Source organism: Coturnix japonica, chromosome W (assembly GCF_054131305.1).
Source record: "Coturnix japonica strain WE chromosome W, WE-NBRP24, whole genome shotgun sequence".
Lineage (NCBI taxonomy): Eukaryota > Metazoa > Chordata > Aves > Galliformes > Phasianidae > Coturnix > Coturnix japonica.
Window position 1 is genome coordinate 9,856,229 of NC_140701.1, and position 19,457 is coordinate 9,875,685.

The 19,457-nt window shown below is 46.0% G+C and overlaps 1 protein-coding gene across 1 annotated transcript; it reads right to left on the bottom strand.

Annotated features, from left to right (window-relative positions):
- Positions 1-201: 201 nt before the first annotated feature.
- On the bottom strand, positions 202-1,817 carry LOC146754493 (uncharacterized). The gene has a single exon (XM_085527707.1). It carries the CDS (start codon positions 1,815-1,817, stop codon positions 444-446), a length of 1,374 nt encoding a protein of 457 aa, XP_085383833.1. The 3' UTR covers positions 202-443.
- Positions 1,818-19,457: the final 17,640 nt, after the last annotated feature.

Sequence of the window (19,457 nt, forward strand, 5' to 3'; positions counted from 1 at the left end):
AATTAAAAAATGAGAGAACAATCCATCGAGCATGATATTTTACATTCCTTTTTCGGGGTGTCCTTAGGCTTCTAAGGATATTTGTTAAGGGATTTCATTAAGGTTAGGGAAACGCCTCATGTTAGCTGAGTCAGTCGACATAGGCTGGCCAGGAAGATAAGTGTTTCCCTAGCTTATCAGCAACTGGATCGTGATCACAGGGGCAATTGGCAGGAGTGGGGAGGCCTTGGGACAGAAGGTGTTAAATCGAGGATCTCCTTTTGTTGTGAGCTTTCTAATAAACATCCACCCTTCACTGCCTTCCCCCCCCACCTCCCACTCATCTGGGGGAGGGGGCGAAAGCATCAGCTTTCCTTGAGCTTTTGTTCTGGCCACAAGTTAACTAATTTCTCTAACCTGACTGTGGGTAATCCATTCATCAGGTCTCGTGGAACACCCTTTTGTCAGCCCAGTGTCCAGAGATGATTACGTTTATGATCAATATTTCGCCTACCTGTTCTTACTGGCAATGAGACCCTTCCAGTTCCACTGAGCTTTGGACTAGGTGGCCTAGGAGCATGGGTGGTTGCTGCGAGCCTTACTTCCTCTGGTTCAGATATACTGGAAGAAGCCACAGGCCCATATTTCCTTTCATAATTAATCAACTCTTGGGCAACCTCCCCCCATGTCCATACTTTATATCCCGACTGCAAATGGCCTGAGGTGCCAGTTCCTTCTAATTCTGCCAGGGTTCTTTCTCCCTGAGGCATAGCTTGTATTTTTCCTTGTAGTTGTATACCTATAGGTTTCAGTGATTCTGGAAGCCCCCTGATTAAAGGAGTCATCCTTTCAGGATCAACAGGCATCATCATAGGTGATTCATGATGTGGCTGCAGCTTTCTATCATACATCATTTGCAGACAAGCAGCTTTTTGAACACTTTCAACCAATTGATCAGCTGTCCCATTAATGGCAAGAGGGTCTCCCCTTTCTAAAGAGTTAAGACCACCTGCCCAATAGGCAGCCCTTTGTGTTAGGGACCAGGGAGCACGGTTGTTACCAGTAGTTAAAAATACTCCTGGCCCCCAATAACCTTCAGCTTCCTTTTCAGTTAACAGTATTTGGTCTCCACCAGTGAGACTAACCCTCCATACATACTCTGTCTCTGATTCCTTTGGAGAGCGGCTAAAATCTTTTTTCAGTTTTGCTAATTCAGTGGCAGAAAAGGGAATTTCTTTAACATTCATTTGAGGGTCCAGATCCTCACTGTTATCAAACATATATTCGGTTTTTATCAAAGGACGCAATTGGGCTGGCGAGTCCTCTAATTTGCCAAGCCCTTCCTTTATTCCTTGTAGTTCCTTCTGAGGAAAAGTTTTTTCTTGAGGCAAATTATGGACAGCAGTATTGCTAGTATTCTTATATGTTAATAGTTCCTTAAAAGCTATTTGCAACAAAACTGTATTATGTTGCTCTCTTTGTAATTGTTCCTCAAGGTTCACTATTTGATTCTGCAGAGTTTTTACCAATTCTTGCATAACTTTAACTGATTCTTGTAATGCTTGTATGGTTTGGGTTTCTGCCGAATGCTTTTCATCTCGGAACTCCACGGCAGCTTTTAAAGCAGCACCGAGTACCACACAAATAAACGATTTCCCTTTCCCGGCTCGGGTACGAGCCCCATTTTGTAAGACACTAATGCGGTCGGAAACACTCTGCAAGTTATACCAGTTTTGTCGTGCCCAATCCACCCCTGATAAAGAAGGCCGAGCACCATGCTTTTCTAAAAGGTCAAATAGCACATTTTCACTATTCATAGTGACAATACTTTCACTCATTTCTACCCTAAAAGATAAACACTAAGGGAAGAGAAGGCACACTTAAGTCCTTACCCCTCCCCAGGGAAGCACACACCTATCAAACAAATGCAAATGCTACAATCATTCCTCCCTTTCACAAAAGACCAAGAAGCCCAATCAACACTTAAAAAGAAAGTGTAAACACCTAAATCGCTCCTGGCTACCCTGTCAGGCCAGAAAATCTTCAAGCTTCAAGAGTTACAAAATACTTCAAGTTTTCTCAAAAAGGAATAAACTTCTTGGAGAGGCACAAACATCAAAAAATTACCCTCACTTCCCCAAGAGGCGCACACACAAAACTTTCCAATTTCCAAGATAGGTTACAAGTTACTTAAACCACAAAAAATGCGAAATAGTCTTGCCGAGGAGGCACACACATATAAAACAAAAGTAAATAGTCAAAATTAATTCATACGTCCCCGAGAGGTAAACACTTGAGCAGTAAAGTTTCAGAATATGGAGCGGTCTTCCTGGAGAGGTTCTCACATCTAAGTTACCAAAATTGTCGCTCCTTGCAACTCCAGGAGGTGCACATAGAAAAGTTTTAGACTATGTCTGGGAGGACAACACTCTCACGGCGGGCATCCTGCCGACTACGCCAATAAAAAATGTCTCGCTCCAATTTGTAGGAGTGAGGCAAGGTTCTTTGATATGTGTATACCCGGCGTGAGATTAAGAAGCAACGGTTCAAATGTTGGTCCAACCAGTTTATTAAAGACCTAGGTGTTTTTTTAGGGAGACGGGGAAGGGAAGGGAGGCGATAGGGAAAGTAGGAAATGTAAGCAAGGAGTCTTTGCAGATAGCAAAAGAGATATAGTCACCACCGTGGATCCAGCGAGGTACACAGTAGGTCCGTTGATCTCAGGAACTCGTCTGATCACCGCGGGGGATGGGAGACAGCCAGGGAGCTCCGCAGCAAGCCGGTCCCGGGGTTCTTCCGACAAAGTTTTCCCCTCAGGGAATTCTCCGTCAAAGGTGTCTTTGGGAGTTTGTCTCCAAAGTCCCCAGTTTAGCGAGGGCCTTTTATCCCCCATTTCGGTGAGGTTGTTTTTCTCCTTTGAAGTTTGACACAGCATTTTTGGGAACGTATCTCGAGCAAACACTGAACTTCCAAACAAGCAGGTAAACACACTTTGTAGTAGGGATTTAAACCAGCTTTTGTGATATTCCTGGCCCACAGATAAGCCAGCAAAAAGGGGGGGGGGGGTGTCTCTGTCGCCAGACACAAGCATTATCGCCTTCTGCAGTGGTCAGCTCCTTTGAGCAGCACCCCTGAAGAAAACTGCTCGTCCTGCTTCTGCTTATCTTTGCAATCGTAAGCAGAAACACGATGGCACAATGACAACCAACGTCCACCCCCAAGGACACTTAACAGATGTTAGTCAGAGTCTTATCATCAGGAAGGCCTCATGAAGCAAACTTTGAGACAACAAAAGAAAGCCAGTTCTGTCTTTCACACATACATACAGGGCTGTTGAAAAAAGCCACCTAATTACTGCCCAAAACATTGCCCAGAGCATTGCCCGCATCCTCAACCAAAAAATGTCACGGAGTTCTCTCTAGAGCTCACTCCGGGACAGTGGAAACAAACCCAGGGGTGCAGGAACAAAAGTCCCCCCCCCCCTTTTCTCTAGCGGCTCTGTACGGCACGGCGCGGCGTGGCCCGGACATGTGCGTTTAGGGAGAGGGGAAGGGAAGGGAGATTGTGATTGAGTCTAACAAAAAATGAAGGAGAAAAAGGTGATCTGAGAACGAACGGCAGTTTAATAACCTAATAACGCTAAACAACAAGAGAGTTTCAACAAAGAGAATACCAAGGCCCCAATCTCACCGATGGAGCTGTGGAAGGCAGGAAGCTCCGACCACGTTGTCTCCTCGCAGGGAGCTGGGCCAGCCACCCCGTCCCCTTCCCCACTTCTCTTCCGGTGCCCCTCCCCATATGCCCATTTAAGGCAGTCCACAGAAAAAAAAACTTGTCCACTTTACTCCCATTATTAGGCATGGTGTTCTGATGTGGAATACCAACACCAACCAAATTGCAAAACCATAACATGGTGTCATCCGCAAACTTACTGAGGGTGCAATCAATGCCCTCATCCAGGTCATCAGTAAAGATGTTGAAGAGGACAGGCCCCAGCATTGACCCCTGGGGAACACCACTTGTGACCGGTCGCCAGCTGGATTGAGCTCCATTCACCACCACTCTCTGAGCCCGGTCCTCCAGCCAGCTCCTTACCCAGCCAAGAGTGTACCCATCCAAGCCACGGGCTGCCAGCTTCTGCAGGAGAATACTGTGGGAGACAGTGTTGAAGGTTTTGCTGAAGTCTAGGTAGACCACATCAACAGCCTTTCCCTCATCCAGCAGATGGGTCACTAGATCATAGAAGGAGATCAGATTGGCCAAACAGAACCTGCCCTTCATGAACCCATGCAGGCTAGGCCTGATCCCTGAGTCGTCCCGCACATGCCACGTGATCTCCCTCAAGACAATCTGCTCCATAACCTTCCCTGGAAACGAGGTCAGGCTAACAGGCCTGTAGTTCCCTGGATCCTCCTTACAGCCTTTCTTGTAAATGGGAAACACATTGGTGAGCCTCCAGTCTTCTGGGAACTCACCAGTCAACAAGGAGCGCTGACAGATGATGGAAAGCGGCTCGGCTATCACCTCTGCCAGTTCCCTCAGCACTCTCGGGTGGATCTAATCTGGCCCCATGGACTTGGGGCAGTCCAGTTGGAGTAGTAAGTCTTGACCATTTCTTCCAGAATCACAGGGGGGTTAGTGTGCTCCCCAGAAGATACCAGGTCAGAGAGAGGAGTACCCTGAGGATAAGTGGTCTGACTTTTAAAGACAGACGTAAAAAAGGCATTCAGAACCTTCGCCTATTCCCTTACAAACTCCATGATGTTCAATCCGTTATCTAGGCTGTCTTCCCAGATTGCCACACATTTTTGGAATGCTGAGTTACTGTTCATACTCATATTCATACTCACATTCATGTTAACAATATCAATGAATGTACTCCTTTCCATTCGTTCTATGCAGAAGTCTCCTCCAAAACCAGAGAATGCTGACTGTCAGGGTATATAGAAAGGTTTAGGAAAAATCTTAGAAGCGTGGGGACCCTCAGTGTCACGGCACTTCACTCCTGAACACCTGAGGGACCCAGAGAAATTGAGTATTTGAGTCAGAGATGGTGCGGCATACAGAGATCTAAGGAGGTAAACCTTATTTGTGGTTTGCCTTATGCTTACCATGCTCTGTATAATACTATTCTGGAGAGAGAGAGTTTCCAATCTGAGGTTCAAGCCATAAAAGAAAATCCCCAAGTCAACTCTGATCAGTCACAGGAGGCACCAGTAACAATATCAGTTGCCCCTGTGAAGGCAAGAAATGGAAACGGGTGTCCATTCAACGGTTGAGGTTTAACAAATGCAAGAGTAGAGTCTTGCTCCTAGGAAGAAATAATTGCATGCACCAGTACAGGGAAGAGCTGCTGGAGAGGAGCTCTGCTGAGAGGGACCTGGGCGTCCTGGTGGATGACAGGTTGGCCCTGAGCCAGCAGTGTGTTCCTGTAGCCAAAAAAGCCAATGGCATACTGGGGTGCATTAAAAAGAGCGTGTCCAGCAGGTCAAGGGAGGTGATCCTCCCCCTCTACTCTGCCCTGGTGAGGCCTCATCTGGAATACTGTGTCCAGTTCTGGGCTCCCCAGTACAAAAAAGACAGGGATCTCTTGGAAAGAGTCCAGCAGAGGGCCACAAAGATGGTGAAGGGTCTGGAGCATCTCCCGTATGAGGAGAGACTAAGCGAACTGGGTCTGTTTAGCCTTGAGAAGAGAAGGCTGAGAGGGGATTTGATCCAGGTTTATAAATACCTGAGGTGTGGGGGCCATAGTGGCGAGGCTGGTCTCTTTTCAGTAATGCATGGGGACAGGACTAAGGGTAATGGGATGAAACATCAGTATAGGAGTGCGGAAGAACTTCTTTACGGTGAGGGTGACGGAGCACTGGAACAGGTTGCCCAGGGAGGTGGTGGAGTCTCCTTCTCTGGAGATATTCAAGACCCGCCTGGACGCCCAGCTGTACGACGTGGTGAGTGAACCTGCTTTGGCAAGGGGGTTGGACTCCATGATCCCTAGAAGTCCCTTCCAACCCTTACAATTCTGTGATTCTGTGATTCTGTGTCCTCGAGTCTAGTATGAAAAGAAGGAGAAGCAGAGGAAGAGGCAGCAGAAGGTCCAGGTGAGAGGTCTGTATCAGCACCGAGAAAGGCAAAAAAAAAAAACAACTAAGAGGCATAAAGAAGACAGTGATGAGGAGGACATCTCTATTACCATTTGTCGACCTCTGAAGTTGACTGAAATCCAAGGCTCAAGAAAGGAGTTAACACTGTGTCAAAACGAAGGCCTTTTTGCCTGGTTGATTCGCTGCTGGGACAATGGGGTCAACAGCCTTTCCCTAGGTGGTAATGAAGCTCACCGGCTAGGAAGCATTGCCAGAGACACAGCTATCAACAGAGCAGATATTTCGATGGAGCTGGCACCCTCTGGGACCGAATGCTAACAGCTCTGAGGGAAAGGTACCCCTTCAAGGATGCTCTGAAGCCTCAGATTATGAAGTGGGATACCATCAGAAAAGGTATCCAGTACCTGAGGGAAACGGCTATGGTGGAAATGTTGTATGACCCTGATCCACAAGACCGTGATCCTGAGAAAGTGAGGACCAAACCTAGCATGTGGCAGAAACTCACATGTACAGCATCAGAAAGATACTCACAGACATCGGTGGCAACGTTTGGAAGATACGAGGACCAACAGAGAAGACGCCGAGTTTGTCATGGTTTAATAATCTTGTAATTTTGCTATCAGTATTCCACATCATAACATCATATAAAGCATGAATAATTTTACTGAATCTGCAACTTACAGAAGAAGACTACATCTCCCAGAGAACAACACGATAGGTCACGGGACTTGGACACTATATTAACTCGGTCGCAGACTAGACTGACGTCTTTCGAGTTCTGGCGTTCAGGGGAGTGTGTGGGAGCCTTCACGGTTTCGCCTAGATTTCACAGTAGGCCTCTCGGTTACGGGACTCATTCTCTCTCCTATTTTGCTTGATTCGTTAGCTCAGTTTTCAATTATATTGTATTATATTGTGTTATCCTGTATTTCGATATAGTATTTAGTAAATAAGTGTGCCTCCTTAGATCGTTGCAGCTGTTTGCTTTTCCTAATTCACTTTTTCCTTTCGGCCTAGGGCCCCTGTGGGGCCCATAGCCCCTGTTACGGACGCAGGTGGATTTTTCGTTCAAACCGTGACACCCACACAACAATGTCATCAATGTACTGCAGGTGTTCAGGAGCACCACCCTGTTCCAGTGCAGTTTGGACCAACCCATGGCAAATGGTTGGGCTGTGTTTCCACCCCTTGGGCAAACGGTTCCAATTATACTGAATGCCCCTCCAGGTGAAGGCAAACTGTGGCCTACATTCTGCGGCCAAAGAAATGGAGAGGAAGGCGTAAGCAATGTCAGTGGTGGCATACCATTTGGCTGCTTTTGACTCCAGCTCATACTGGAGTTTCAACATGTCCAGCACAGGAGCACTCAGTGGGGGTGTTACTTCATTCAGGCCACGGTAGTCTATCGTCAGCCTCCATTCTCCACTGGCTTTATGCACTGGCCATATGGGGCTGCTAATAGGTGAGTGAGTTTTACTGATCACTCCCTGATTCTCCAACTGGCTAATCAAGTCATGAAGGCGGAGCAATCCCTGTTGGTGCAGTACTGCTTTCTATGCACTGTCTTTGTAGCAATCGGTACCTGCTGCTCTTTTACTCATAGCAGCCCCACAACAGATGGGTCCTCAGACAGGCCAGGCAAAACAGACAGCTGCTTAATGTTGTCCATATCTACAGCAGCTATTCTAAAGGCCCATCGATACCCCTTAGGATCCTTGAAATGCCCCCTTTTGAGGTAATCAATACCCAGTATACACGGAGGACGTGGACCAGTAACAATTTTTTGCCAGTCTTTGCCAGTGAGGCTTACTTTGGCCTCCAGCACAGTCAATTCTTGAGAGTCCCCATTCACTCCAGAAATATGGATTGATTCTGTCCCTTCATGACTGGAGGGCATTAGAGTGCACTGTGCACCGGTATCCACCAGCGCCTTATATTTCTGTGGTTCTGATGTGCCAGGCCATCGAATCCACACAGTCCATTAAACTCTATTATCCCTCTCCCGACCCTGACTGAGGGCAGGGCCCCACTATTCATTACCTGTGATGACTGGAGCAGCACTACTAGCGGTTGGTCTGTTTTGTAGATCCCTCACCAGTGCTCGTAGTACAGTAGTAGGCTGGTCATGCCACTTCCTCATGTCTTCTCTGTGGTCACATAGGTAGCGCCACATGGAAACATGCGGTGCAAACTTACTGTTGTTCCTTGCTCGAGCTGGAAAGTGTGTGCGTCTAACAGCTGAGACTTTTGATGATACAGGTTGGGAGTAGTGTTCATCACCTTAAATTAGTTTGATCAGCTCCTTCAGTAGACTTCCTTGATCGTTCTGATCTTCATCAAACGTTTCTGATACTTGTACTTGTTTGTCACGATTTCTTGTGCATTTTATCCAGTTGGTTTTCTACTCGTGAGATGGCAGAAATTGTAGTGTGCAGTGGGGGGAGCTGCTGTTCATAGTTTTGAAGTGTCGTAATCAGTTCAAAAACTCGTGGTCTTCTCTGTTGGTCCTCGTATCTTCCAAACGTTGCCACCGGTGTCTGTGAGTATCTTTCTGATGCTGTACATGTGAGTTTCTGCCACATGCTAGGTGTCACGGTTTGAACGAAAAATCCACCTGCGTCCGTGACAGGGGGCCGTGGGCCTCACAGGGGCCCTAGTCCGAAAGGAAAAAGTTAATTAGGAAAAGAAAACAGCTGCAACGATCTAAGGAGGCACACTTATTTACTAAATACTATATCGAAATACAGGATAACACAATATAATACAATATAATTGAAAACTGAGCTAACGAATCAAGCAAAATAGGAGAGAGAATGAGTCCCGTAACCGAGAGGCCTACTGTGAAATCTAGGCGAAACCGTGAAGGCTCCCACACACTCCCCTGAACGCCAGAACTCGAAAGACGTCAGTCTAGTCTGCGACCGAGTTAATATAGTGTCCAAGTTATCAGGTGATAAAGTTATCCAGTTGTCACCTCTGTGGGATTGAACAAGGTTTAGGGTGGACTTTGAGCTCTATGTGTCTTGGGGACCCAATGGCGAGGTGGGCTCCTGGGACATGTACCCACAGCAGCGCTCTGTGCCTTCATTGTGACTTGCGGAATCAAACTCTATAATCCAGAGATGGGTTATAAAGCAGGTATGTTTATTCCAGCGTTGCGCAGCTCCGGGTGCAAGGGGGATAGCTCCTCCAAACTTGCACACCGTAAGGAGAAAAGTGTGTTACAGATATAGGTCAAGCTAATACATAATCAATAGTCTCCTCCTCAGTTTGATTACATATTCATTACATTCCCTATAGCCCCATTCCTCACAACCCCATTCCCTCATTCCCGCTGACCCCATTCCCCGCGACCCTTGCCGTTGTTTTGGGGTGAAATTCTTCTTCTGTTTTCTTCTTGGTGTTATCTGCTGTTATCGTTCTCCCATGTCGGCATCATCTTGCCTGGGGGTATCTAATCCTTCTTGTCAGAGGTCTCCAGACAATTTCTTCTTTATTGCCCTCTTCTCGGGCTTTATTTTGACTGTCTGTAATTCTCCCTTTCTCTGCTCTTTTAAATGTAAACTATCTACAGTTACCCTTTGTCTTGGTTTCTGTGAAGTTCCCCTTTCCCTTTCTATAGCAAAGTGTTACGTTGCCTCCATTTTGGGGCTTTTCTCACTCTTCAATTCCCCCCTTTTCATTAATCTAGCAGGCTTTTATCTGCTAGATTCATAATGGGTCTCAAAATAGGCTCCATTCTCTACCTTTTGTCTCAGCTCATGTCTCTTCCAAACCTTATATTCCCTTCTGGTATCCTGGCACAGACACAAAAAGCATCTTATAACAACACAAGTAAAACACACCAAGAGTAGCAAGGTGATGCAGACTAAGAAAAGATGTTTTAGTCATCCTAAATTTGGCAACTAGTAGGTTTATCCCATGGTCCAGAGAAAACTATTCCCCAATCGGTGTTATCCCTGCCTACTCTATGTTTCAATGCAGTTTTGGATAAACAGGATACCTCCTCTTGGACTGTCCATCAGGCATCTGCTGCATCATCCTCAATTGTTTCTAAGGTTACAGAAATTTTCATACAGCAAAGTCTCGCTCCAATTTAGGAGTGAGGCATAGGTTCTTTTGATATGTTATGCCCGGCGTGAGATTAAGAAGAAGAGCATTCAAATGTTGATCTGAACAGTTTATTAGAAATGATAGACAACTGAGGGGATGGGGAAGGGAGAGCGATGAAATATCAAAATTAGGGTGATGGGGAAGGGAAAGTGGGCGATAGAAAAAGATAGAAAAGAGCAAGAATTACGTTAAAGCAGGGAATAGTCACCTCCTGGATGCAGCAGCGTCCTGTAGCACGTTGTTAACGTTGGTCCCGGGCAAAATAAGCGTAGGGGAGAGCAGCAGCGGAGTAGCAGGCCGCAAGCAGCAGATCGGTGAATCGCAGAAAAGATGGTCAGAGTACCGTGGTCTCAAGAAGCGGAGTCTCGGGCAGCGAGGTCCCACGGAGCAGAGTCTCGAGCAGCGATCCCGGAAGAAACAGTAGGCAGCAGTAGGACAACGGTGGAGGAATCTGAGGTCAGATACCTAGAAACCTAAAAGGTTCTTCAGCATGCAGGCATCTTCTTCAGCATGCAGGCGTTCACATAGAGAGGCATCTGATGACAGAAAACCTCCTTGTTTCCGTAGTGAGGCATCTGGTGTCAGAAAACCTAAATTCGGGGTTTGTACATGCCCTTTTTATCCTTCTTCCCAGCCTTCGAGACATTTCGGGAAGGCTCGGGTCAGAGTCGTGTGATTTCCTCAGAGATGGCAATCTTCCTTGAGATGGGCCAACACAAAAGGCCACTTAAGGGCCATTAGTCCTCAGAGATGGCCATCTTCCTTGAGATAGGCCAACACAAAAGACCACTTAAGGGCCATTAATAAGCATCTCATCTCCCTTAGATCTATCATTTCAGCAACCATCACTTTAACGAAAAGCTGTGAATCTTATGTAGAAACACATGAAGACAGATTCCCCTTCCAAGCTCCGTTACAAAATGACCAAGGCTTACAGGCCAAAATTGATAACAGACCTGAAGAGGAAGCATTCCACTCAGACCTTTCTAGTTCAGAATCTCTGCAGTTCTTATTGTACGGTCACTTTTATAGCTTTTATCCCCATTACTAAATAGTTGACAGTTTAAACAAAGAACAACTAAGAAAGTACAATATTCTATAACTGGCATTTACAGCACTGGCCTTGGACTTCTAATCTTTACCAGAGAGGCACACAAATCAATCTATCAGGATTGATAAGGACTTGTCCATCTCCTTAACAAAGGGATTTCTCGAACCTTAGTTCCTGTGTGTCTCAGACAAAGGGAGTCCTGGAACCTTGGCCAGGACTTGCCTGAACTTGTCCATTTCAGCAAACTTTGAGACAGTAATGTAAAAAGCATGGCCTCTTACAAGCGATACCCCCCTTTTCTTGGGAGTTTTGTGAAATCAATTTGCCATTGTTGCCCTGGAAGGCCCTTTTCCGTGAGGCCCACTTGTGCCCTGCTCCTGGTACTGGGATTGTACTTTGTAGTGTTGGTTTGCCCAATATATTCTCTTATTTTCCCTTATAACCAATTTCCATAAAATACTAAAGGGCATAACAATGTGTCCATTTGGGCCTGTACCCATCTGTCAGCTTGCTCTCTTCCCTTCTAAATCATTAATTGGACTCCTGTCTTCTTTAGAATATTTTACAGGTTTTGACTTGGCTTCAGAGATTTTAAATTTACCGTCTGGAATTGAAGCCTTCTTCAACTGCCTGTCTGCCACCTGATCTCTCATCTTGTTTTCTGTTTCCTGTACAGTGTTACATTTCTGATGTCCTTTACAACATATAATAGCCATTGGTAGATTCACATCAGGCTCTTTTCTTTGTGTGTGAGCAATCCTTTCTCTTTTCAGATGGTACTATGAGCGTGTGGCACCCCAAACACATATTTAGCATCTGTCCATATCATTAAGGCTCTTGTCAAAGCAGTTATTCCAGCCTAATGGGGGAAAGTCCCCACAGGTAATGCTGTGCTTCAATTACCTGGTCTGTAGCAGTTACTGCATGTCCTGCCTTACAGTCTCCTTGTCTCACAAAACTGCAGCTGCTGGTAAACCAGGTGTCTTCTGCATCTTCTAAGGGTTAGTCCTTCAGGTCTGACTGACCAGCTGGAATGTGCAGCTTCAGTTGTTTCAAAGCAGTCATGTCATCCTGGTTCTCCACCAGGGGAGTTCCGCTAAGGAAAGATACTGGGTTGACAATATTAGTCACAATTATTTCTACATCACCCTGCTCTACCAGGATGACCTGATTTTGGGAATCTTTGGGGTGAGAGCCAATGTCCCCCTTTTTGTCACCAATACAGTAAACACTGTATAAGATATTAAAACTGGTATCTTTTGGCCCAGTGTAGATTTATGGGATTCTTGAATATTGAGCACCAGTGCACCCTGGCTATCTCTTACTCACTTCAAGCTGTTTGAGGTTTACCAGTTCATAGCTGTGTATCCATGGTTGGCACCCTCCTGTCATTCCTGGGAACGTATGGAGTTCCTTGGCAGTTTGCGGCCTAGGGGTTTAGCAGATGGCTTCTTTCTCAGTCCTTAAGGTTCAAAGTCCAGCTGTAATCTCCTATCCCAAATATGTCACTTGTTGCTGAGTTATTTGTGCTTTCTGTAAACCAAGAAACTCAGAAAACTCCTAGTCTATTGTACACAGTCCTTTTGTTGCTGGGGCAGCCACGTGCTGCAGTAAAGTTTCACCCTAGGATGGAGGATCCCAGGTCTCAGGCTCATGAGTTGACCAGTTATCAAAAATCATTAAGCTGATCTCACAACCCTGGGTAACACTGTCCAGGTTAACTGAGTCTCTTCTCCCTCTATTAGGGCTTTCCTATTCAAAGGCAAATAACCTTAGGCTTCCTTTGGCCAAACCAGGCAGAAGAGACATCCCTCAAATCCAGAAGGTAAACTCCACCTATTCATTCCTTAACTTGGTTGATAAAGTGCATGGATTTTCCATCACTGAGTGTATCCATTCAACGATTCCATTACTTGCCCTCATGTCTTCTACCAAACTAAAGCACTTGCTATCCGAAAATTTAGCAAATTGGCAAAATTGGGGTTTTGTACTTGGATTCCCATTCAATTAGTAATTCAAACTCAAAAAAATTTCTCTGTTATTTCTTTTATCCTTCTACAGTCACATATCCTCAAAGGGCACGGCTTTACCCTGACTGGGTGAGCTCTTGCTTTTAACTTGTATTTAGGGCTTCATTTTGGCCTTGATGCCCACACCCCTAAGTGTCTTATTTGAGATTGCTGTAACTCCTGGACGTACAACATTGTTTTTCCCAGTTTGTGTTAAAGCCAGACTTACAATTTTTAATCAGCCAATATTGTTTGACCCTTAGCTCCACTTTTATTAAATTTCTTGCCAGAGTAACCTGGCAGGTACAAGAATTCCTGTATTCCTACTTGTTTTCTTAGCTTATATTTAATTAATTCCAAAAGTAAGCCTTTTCTTGTTGGGCAGTAGCTTCTACTACTGTTACAAAACCGTCTACGGGTAGTAAGAAGCTCCCATATCTGTCAGAAAACGAACTACTTTATCCTGCTTCCACAGCGGCAGTTTCATCAGTGTATCTGCTAGGGTTAACTTCCCAAGTTCTCATTATTCAGCTCTGCAATCAGAGGCAATTCCTTCTCACTCAGCTTGGTAGGATTTCTCTACCAGTGTCCCACTGCAGTTTGCACACTACTTTCATTCCCGCAGGGCAGAGCTCTCACTGGGATCTTCCAGCCCCCCTTCACCCCCCCTTCCTCATGGGGGATCTCTGGGTCCTATGGCCTTACTCTAGCGCCACAACAGTAACAGCTGTTATTATTCTCAATTTCCTGAACATTTCTGTTTCTCAATCAGGTGTTTGTTTTGTTTGTTGTTGTTGTTTGTTTGTTTGTTTTCTTCTTATTGCACACCTCTTCACAGACAGAACACAATATCACACAAATGGGTTGATACTCATTCCACACGGACATCCCTCTATATGTTCATTGTCCCTATCCTCCAGCTTATACATCAACCACCACTGATTACAATATTTAATCAGGATTTTCCGGCACAGGGTTCCTCCTGGTTCCCCAGCAATATCTCGCCAATGTGCCAGTATACACCCCAGGGGTGTATGCTTAGGGACCTCCTTTCCCTGTGATCTTCCCATCATAACTTAATATAAACCACCGTACTATTTTACAAGTAGCAACACTTCCTCCCACCTAACCCCATATGCGTTTTACGACAATGTACTTTACAATAACCAGTAATTTACAATACGAGAATAAACACATTAAAACAGGAACAAACAAGTATTAAGGGGACAACTTTCACTTCGTCCGTCCCCGACCGTTTCCCTCGTGGGATGACAGAACCGCGGGCCGGGACTCCGCACTCGCCCCGCAGCTGTGCTGCGTCTCACTCACTCCACACTCACACGACAATTCAAACAGAATTACAATAAATCATTTGTTAAGCTTAACCAAAGATGTTAAGAACTCCGGTGCTAGTTGTTGACTGAGGTCACCTATATAGACGGTGCTGTACGATACCAATTATCCCAGGATTACCCAAATCACCCTGTAGAAGAGAGCAGACAAGCTCTGCCCTGTTAGCAATCACCTGAGGGTGAGCAATAGCTCTTTTAACATGCGTATGACTTATTGGCCCCTTTGTAGGCACTCCCTAGGGAGTCCTTCTAACCCAGCCAGCAACCTAACCTGTGAGCCCACATCCCTCGGGGGGGAGCACGCCGACTCCTCTGTGCCCTGCATAGGAAATCTCCTCATGACTTACGAGTCCCCCATTTCACATACCTGGTCCGCCGATAGATGGTTCTTCTCTGCTCCTGCAGTGATCAGCTGAGGGAGGGGAGTCCTTCTGAGAAATCTTAGGGTGTGCAGAAGGCGTCCCCCTTCTCAGCTGGTCCTGCAGCCGAGCAGAGGAGGTCCCATCTGGGTCACCAAATTGACTTGCGGAATCAAACTCCATAACCACAAAGTAGTTGTAAAGCAGGTATGTTTAATGAGTGATGCATATACAGCCTGGTGCAAGGGGGATAGCTCCACCTCACTTGCACCCCGTCAGAAGAAAGTGTGCTACAGGTGTAGGCTGAACTGATACATCATCAATAGTTGGCAGGAATTGGGATACATATTCATGACTGTCATGGTTTAATAATTTTGTAATTTTGCTATCAGTATTCCACATCATAACATCATATCAAGCATGAATAATTTTACTGAATCTGCAACTTACAGAAGAAGACTACATCTCCCAGAGAGCAACACGATAGGTCACGGGACCTGGACTCTATCTTAACTCGTTCGCAGACTAGACTCAGGTCTTTCGAGTTCTTGCGTTCAGGGGAGTGTGTGGGAGCCTTCAGCCGTTCGCCTAGATTCACAGTAGGCCTCTCGGTTACGGGGCTCATTCTCTCTCCTATTTTGCTTGATTCGTTAGCTCAGTTTTCAATTTTCAATTATATTGTATTATATTGTGTTATCCGGTATTTCGATATAGTATTTAGTAAATAAGTGTGCCTCCTTAGATCGTTACTGCTGTTTTCTTTTCCTAATTAACTTTTTCCTTTCGGCCTAGGGCCCCTCCGGGGCTCACGGCCCCTGTAACGGACGCAGGTGGATTTTTAGTTCAAACCGTGACAGATTTTGGTGGAGAATGCGGGCAAATTGAGTTGCTGTTTTTCTGTGTTTTCTTCTGTTGCTCTTTTAGCTTTTAACAGAGCTACGAGTTTTTTTTCACTGTTAAGGAGCTATCTTAGGTTTGCGATTCTGCACCTGCGAGCTTGACCTTGAAAGTCCAGGCGGACTGCCAATACTCCGGTATATTTTATAAACACTGCCGAGCTTTGTTTTCTTTTACTTTTTTCTCTCTATTGAAGGGAAAAAAGGGGAAAAAAAAATAAAATGTTTTCTCTACTAAATTTGTTTTACCAGGGACTGTGTGCCATTGGTTCCTTTTTTGAGACGCTCCGAACATACTGGGTCATGTTTAAGCTAGCCACTTTTTCTTATGGAGCTATACAATTGTATAATGGATTGAAAGCATGGTTAGCAATGCTCACTTCGTATCTGCGTACAGCTCCAGAGGGAGCAACTAATGCAACTAATTATACAGAAATGGTGATTTTTAAGCGTGCTCCTCCTTCTTTCTATGCATCCTTTATGCAGTTTTTGAATGATCAGTGGGCCACACTCTTAATCTCCCTGATCTTACTGTTGATTATTGTAATAATCTCACTCAGTATCTGGATTTATAACCTCAGGAGGAAGTCTTCCCTAGAACCAGAGAATACTGAGTGGCAGGGAGTGTGGAGAGACTTTGGAGAGACTTTTAGAAGACAGACATCTCTAGTGTCATGGAGCTTTACTCCTAAACACTTAAAGAATCCTGAGAGTTTGACCACATATTTGAGACAGGAATGTTGTGTCTCAGGCAGATCTAAGGAGGCACAAATGACTTGGGGCCTAGCTAATGCTTATCGGGCCTTATTCAATACAATTCCTGAGAGGGAAGTTTTTGAAGCTGAGAGAGAGAGTCTCAGGGCCGAGAAGGAGAGTCTTAGAGCTGAGGCAGAAAAACTTTGGACTGACAAGGTAGAGAGAGAAAAAGCTTTTGAAGCTGAGAGAAAAGATCTCCTGTACCAACGAGACTCAATCTGGTACGAGAAAGAGAGTCTTAGAGCTGACGCAGAAAAACTTTGGGATGAGAAAAGCTCCCTGCAATCCCAACTCAACACTCTCCAGTCCGAGCACAGCGCCCTCCGATCCGAGCACGACACTCTCCAGTCCGAGCACAGCGCCCTCCGGTCCGAGCATGACACTCTCAAGTCCGAGCACAGCGCCCTCCGTTCAGAGCACGACACTCTCCAGTCCGAGCACAGCGCCCTCCGGTCCGAGCACGACACTCTCCAGTCCGAGCACAGCGCCCTCCGGTCCGAGTACAACACTCTCCAGACTGAGCGCGATGCCCTCCTGACCGAGCACAATGCCCTCCAGACCGAGAACAATACTCTCCAGTCCAAGTATGACGCCCTCCAGTCTGAGTGTGGCACCCTCCAGGCCAAGCATGATGCCTTCCAACCCAACTGCGACACCCTCCAGTCCGAGCACAACACTCTTCAGTCCGAGCATAATGCCCTCCAGTCCGAGCATAACGCTCTTCAGACTGAGCACAATGCCCTCCAGACCGAGCTCAACACTCTCCATACTGAGCACACTGCCCTCCAGGCCGAGCATAACGTCCTCCAGTTCGGGTACAACACTCTCCAGTCCAACTACAACAGCCTCCAGACTGAGCTTGGTGCCGTCCAGTTTGAGCAGAACGCTCTCCGAGACCAGCTATGTGCCCTCCAGGGTGAGTTGAATATATTTAACCAACTACCAGGGGCACATGTAGTCCAAATTGGCCAGCCACTGGGGGCGCATGTAGTTCAATCTGACCAGCCACCGGGGGCACATGTAGTTCAATTTGACCAGCCACCGGGGGCACATGTAGTCCAATTGGACCAACCATCGGGGACACCAGATACAATGTTGGTTGCCCCTGTAAGAGGGCGAAAGACAAAACAAGTTTCAACTCAGTTAGAGAAAATGCAGAAGGAGTTAGAAGAGCGGAGGGAGTTAGTAGAGCAGGACTCAGGAGACTCAGGGGACTCGGGAGAGCAGGGGGAGTCAGAAGACCAGAAGAAGTTGGAGGAGCAGAGGATGTTAGAGGGGTATAAGAAGATGATAGAGGAGCAGAAGAAGATTGAGGAGCAGATGAAGTTGGAAGAGCAGAGGAAGTTAGAGCAGTATAAGAAGATGATAGAGGAGCAGAAGAAGTTAGAGGAGCAGAGAAAGTTAGGAGAGAGGAAAAAGAAGGAAGGTTACCTGGAGGAAATAACACAAGCATCAGGGTCAGGGTCAGAGTCAGAAGAGGAGCCAAAAGCTAGTTTTTCTTTACGAGAATTTCTCAAGTCCAAACTTATAGATGGGGCAGCCTCATCAACACAGCAGCCACCATCAACACCTGGGACTCTTGATAGAGCAAAAGGTGAGCAAAGTATTACGACCATTATTGATCGATCTTTTAAACTGAGTGAAATTCGAGATCTAAGAAAGGATTACACATGTCAGCCAAAAGAAAATATGGTCACTTGGTTACTTCGCTGCTGGGACAATGGTGCCAACAGTGCGTGGCTCGATGGCAGTGAAGCTCGCCAACTGGGTAGCATTTCCAGGGACTCACGTGTGGACAGAGGTATTGGCACATGCCAAAATCGGTCCTACACCCTCTGGAAGCGGATGTTGATAGCGGTAAGAGATAGATTCCCCTTTAAACGGGACTTGGAGCCTGAGAGAAAGAAATGGACTGATATTGAGAAAGGTATCCAATTTTTGAGAGAAAATGCTCTGGTGGAAATGCTATACAGCCGCGAGTTCAATCGTAATGATCCAGAACAATTACATGATCCTGAAGCAGTCGGCGTTCCACGACAAATGTGGCGTGACTTTACAAAAGCAGCTCCAGAAAAGCATGCCAGTGCACTTGCATTATTATATGGCAAAGGGGACAAGAAACCCTTTGTGAATGAACTAATTGGCAGACTTCAGGAACTTGAATTATTTATAAGCGCCACAGAAGTTAATCTGTATACTTCAGCCATTGTCAAAATAGTGCAAAGATTAAACGAAATGGAGGGAACACAAAATGATATTATTGACAAATTGGCTAATGTGCCGGATGTAGATGAATCCATGGTGGTACAAGATGATGGAAACCAGGATTTCCACAATCGCCTATTGAGGAAGCTAAACAACATGAGTTCCTCTCGACCTGTATCATCGAAAATCTCAACCATTAAAAAGAGACATCCTCGTATTCAAGCAAATGACGATGATAAGTCACCTCGAATCAACAATGAGACTACACGTCTTGCCTTGTGGCTTTTCCTCTGTAGTCATGGGGAGGATATGAAGAAGTGGTGTAATTCATCCACTTCTGCACTTCAGGCACGAGTGAAGGAATTACAAGGTGAAACAACTACCAAGGTGAAGTCTTCCAAGAAGGGGAGAGTTCCAGTTGCTGCAAGTCAACGAGGTAAACAATAGAGGGGCCCTGCCCCCAGCCAGGGGGGGGAAAGGGACAATAGAGTATACTGGACTGTGTGGATTAAGTGGCCTGGCACATCTCAACCACAGAAATATAAAGCCTTGGTGGACACTGGTTCACAATGCACCCTAATGCCCTCAAGTCACCAAGGGACACAACCAATATATATCCATGGAGTGACTGGGGGT

Bases quoted from the DNA above. Each gene is read 5' to 3' on its own strand.
- LOC146754493 (XM_085527707.1), bottom strand. From the start codon at position 1,817: ATGAGTGAAAGTATTGTCACTATGAATAGTGAAAATGTGCTATTTGAC.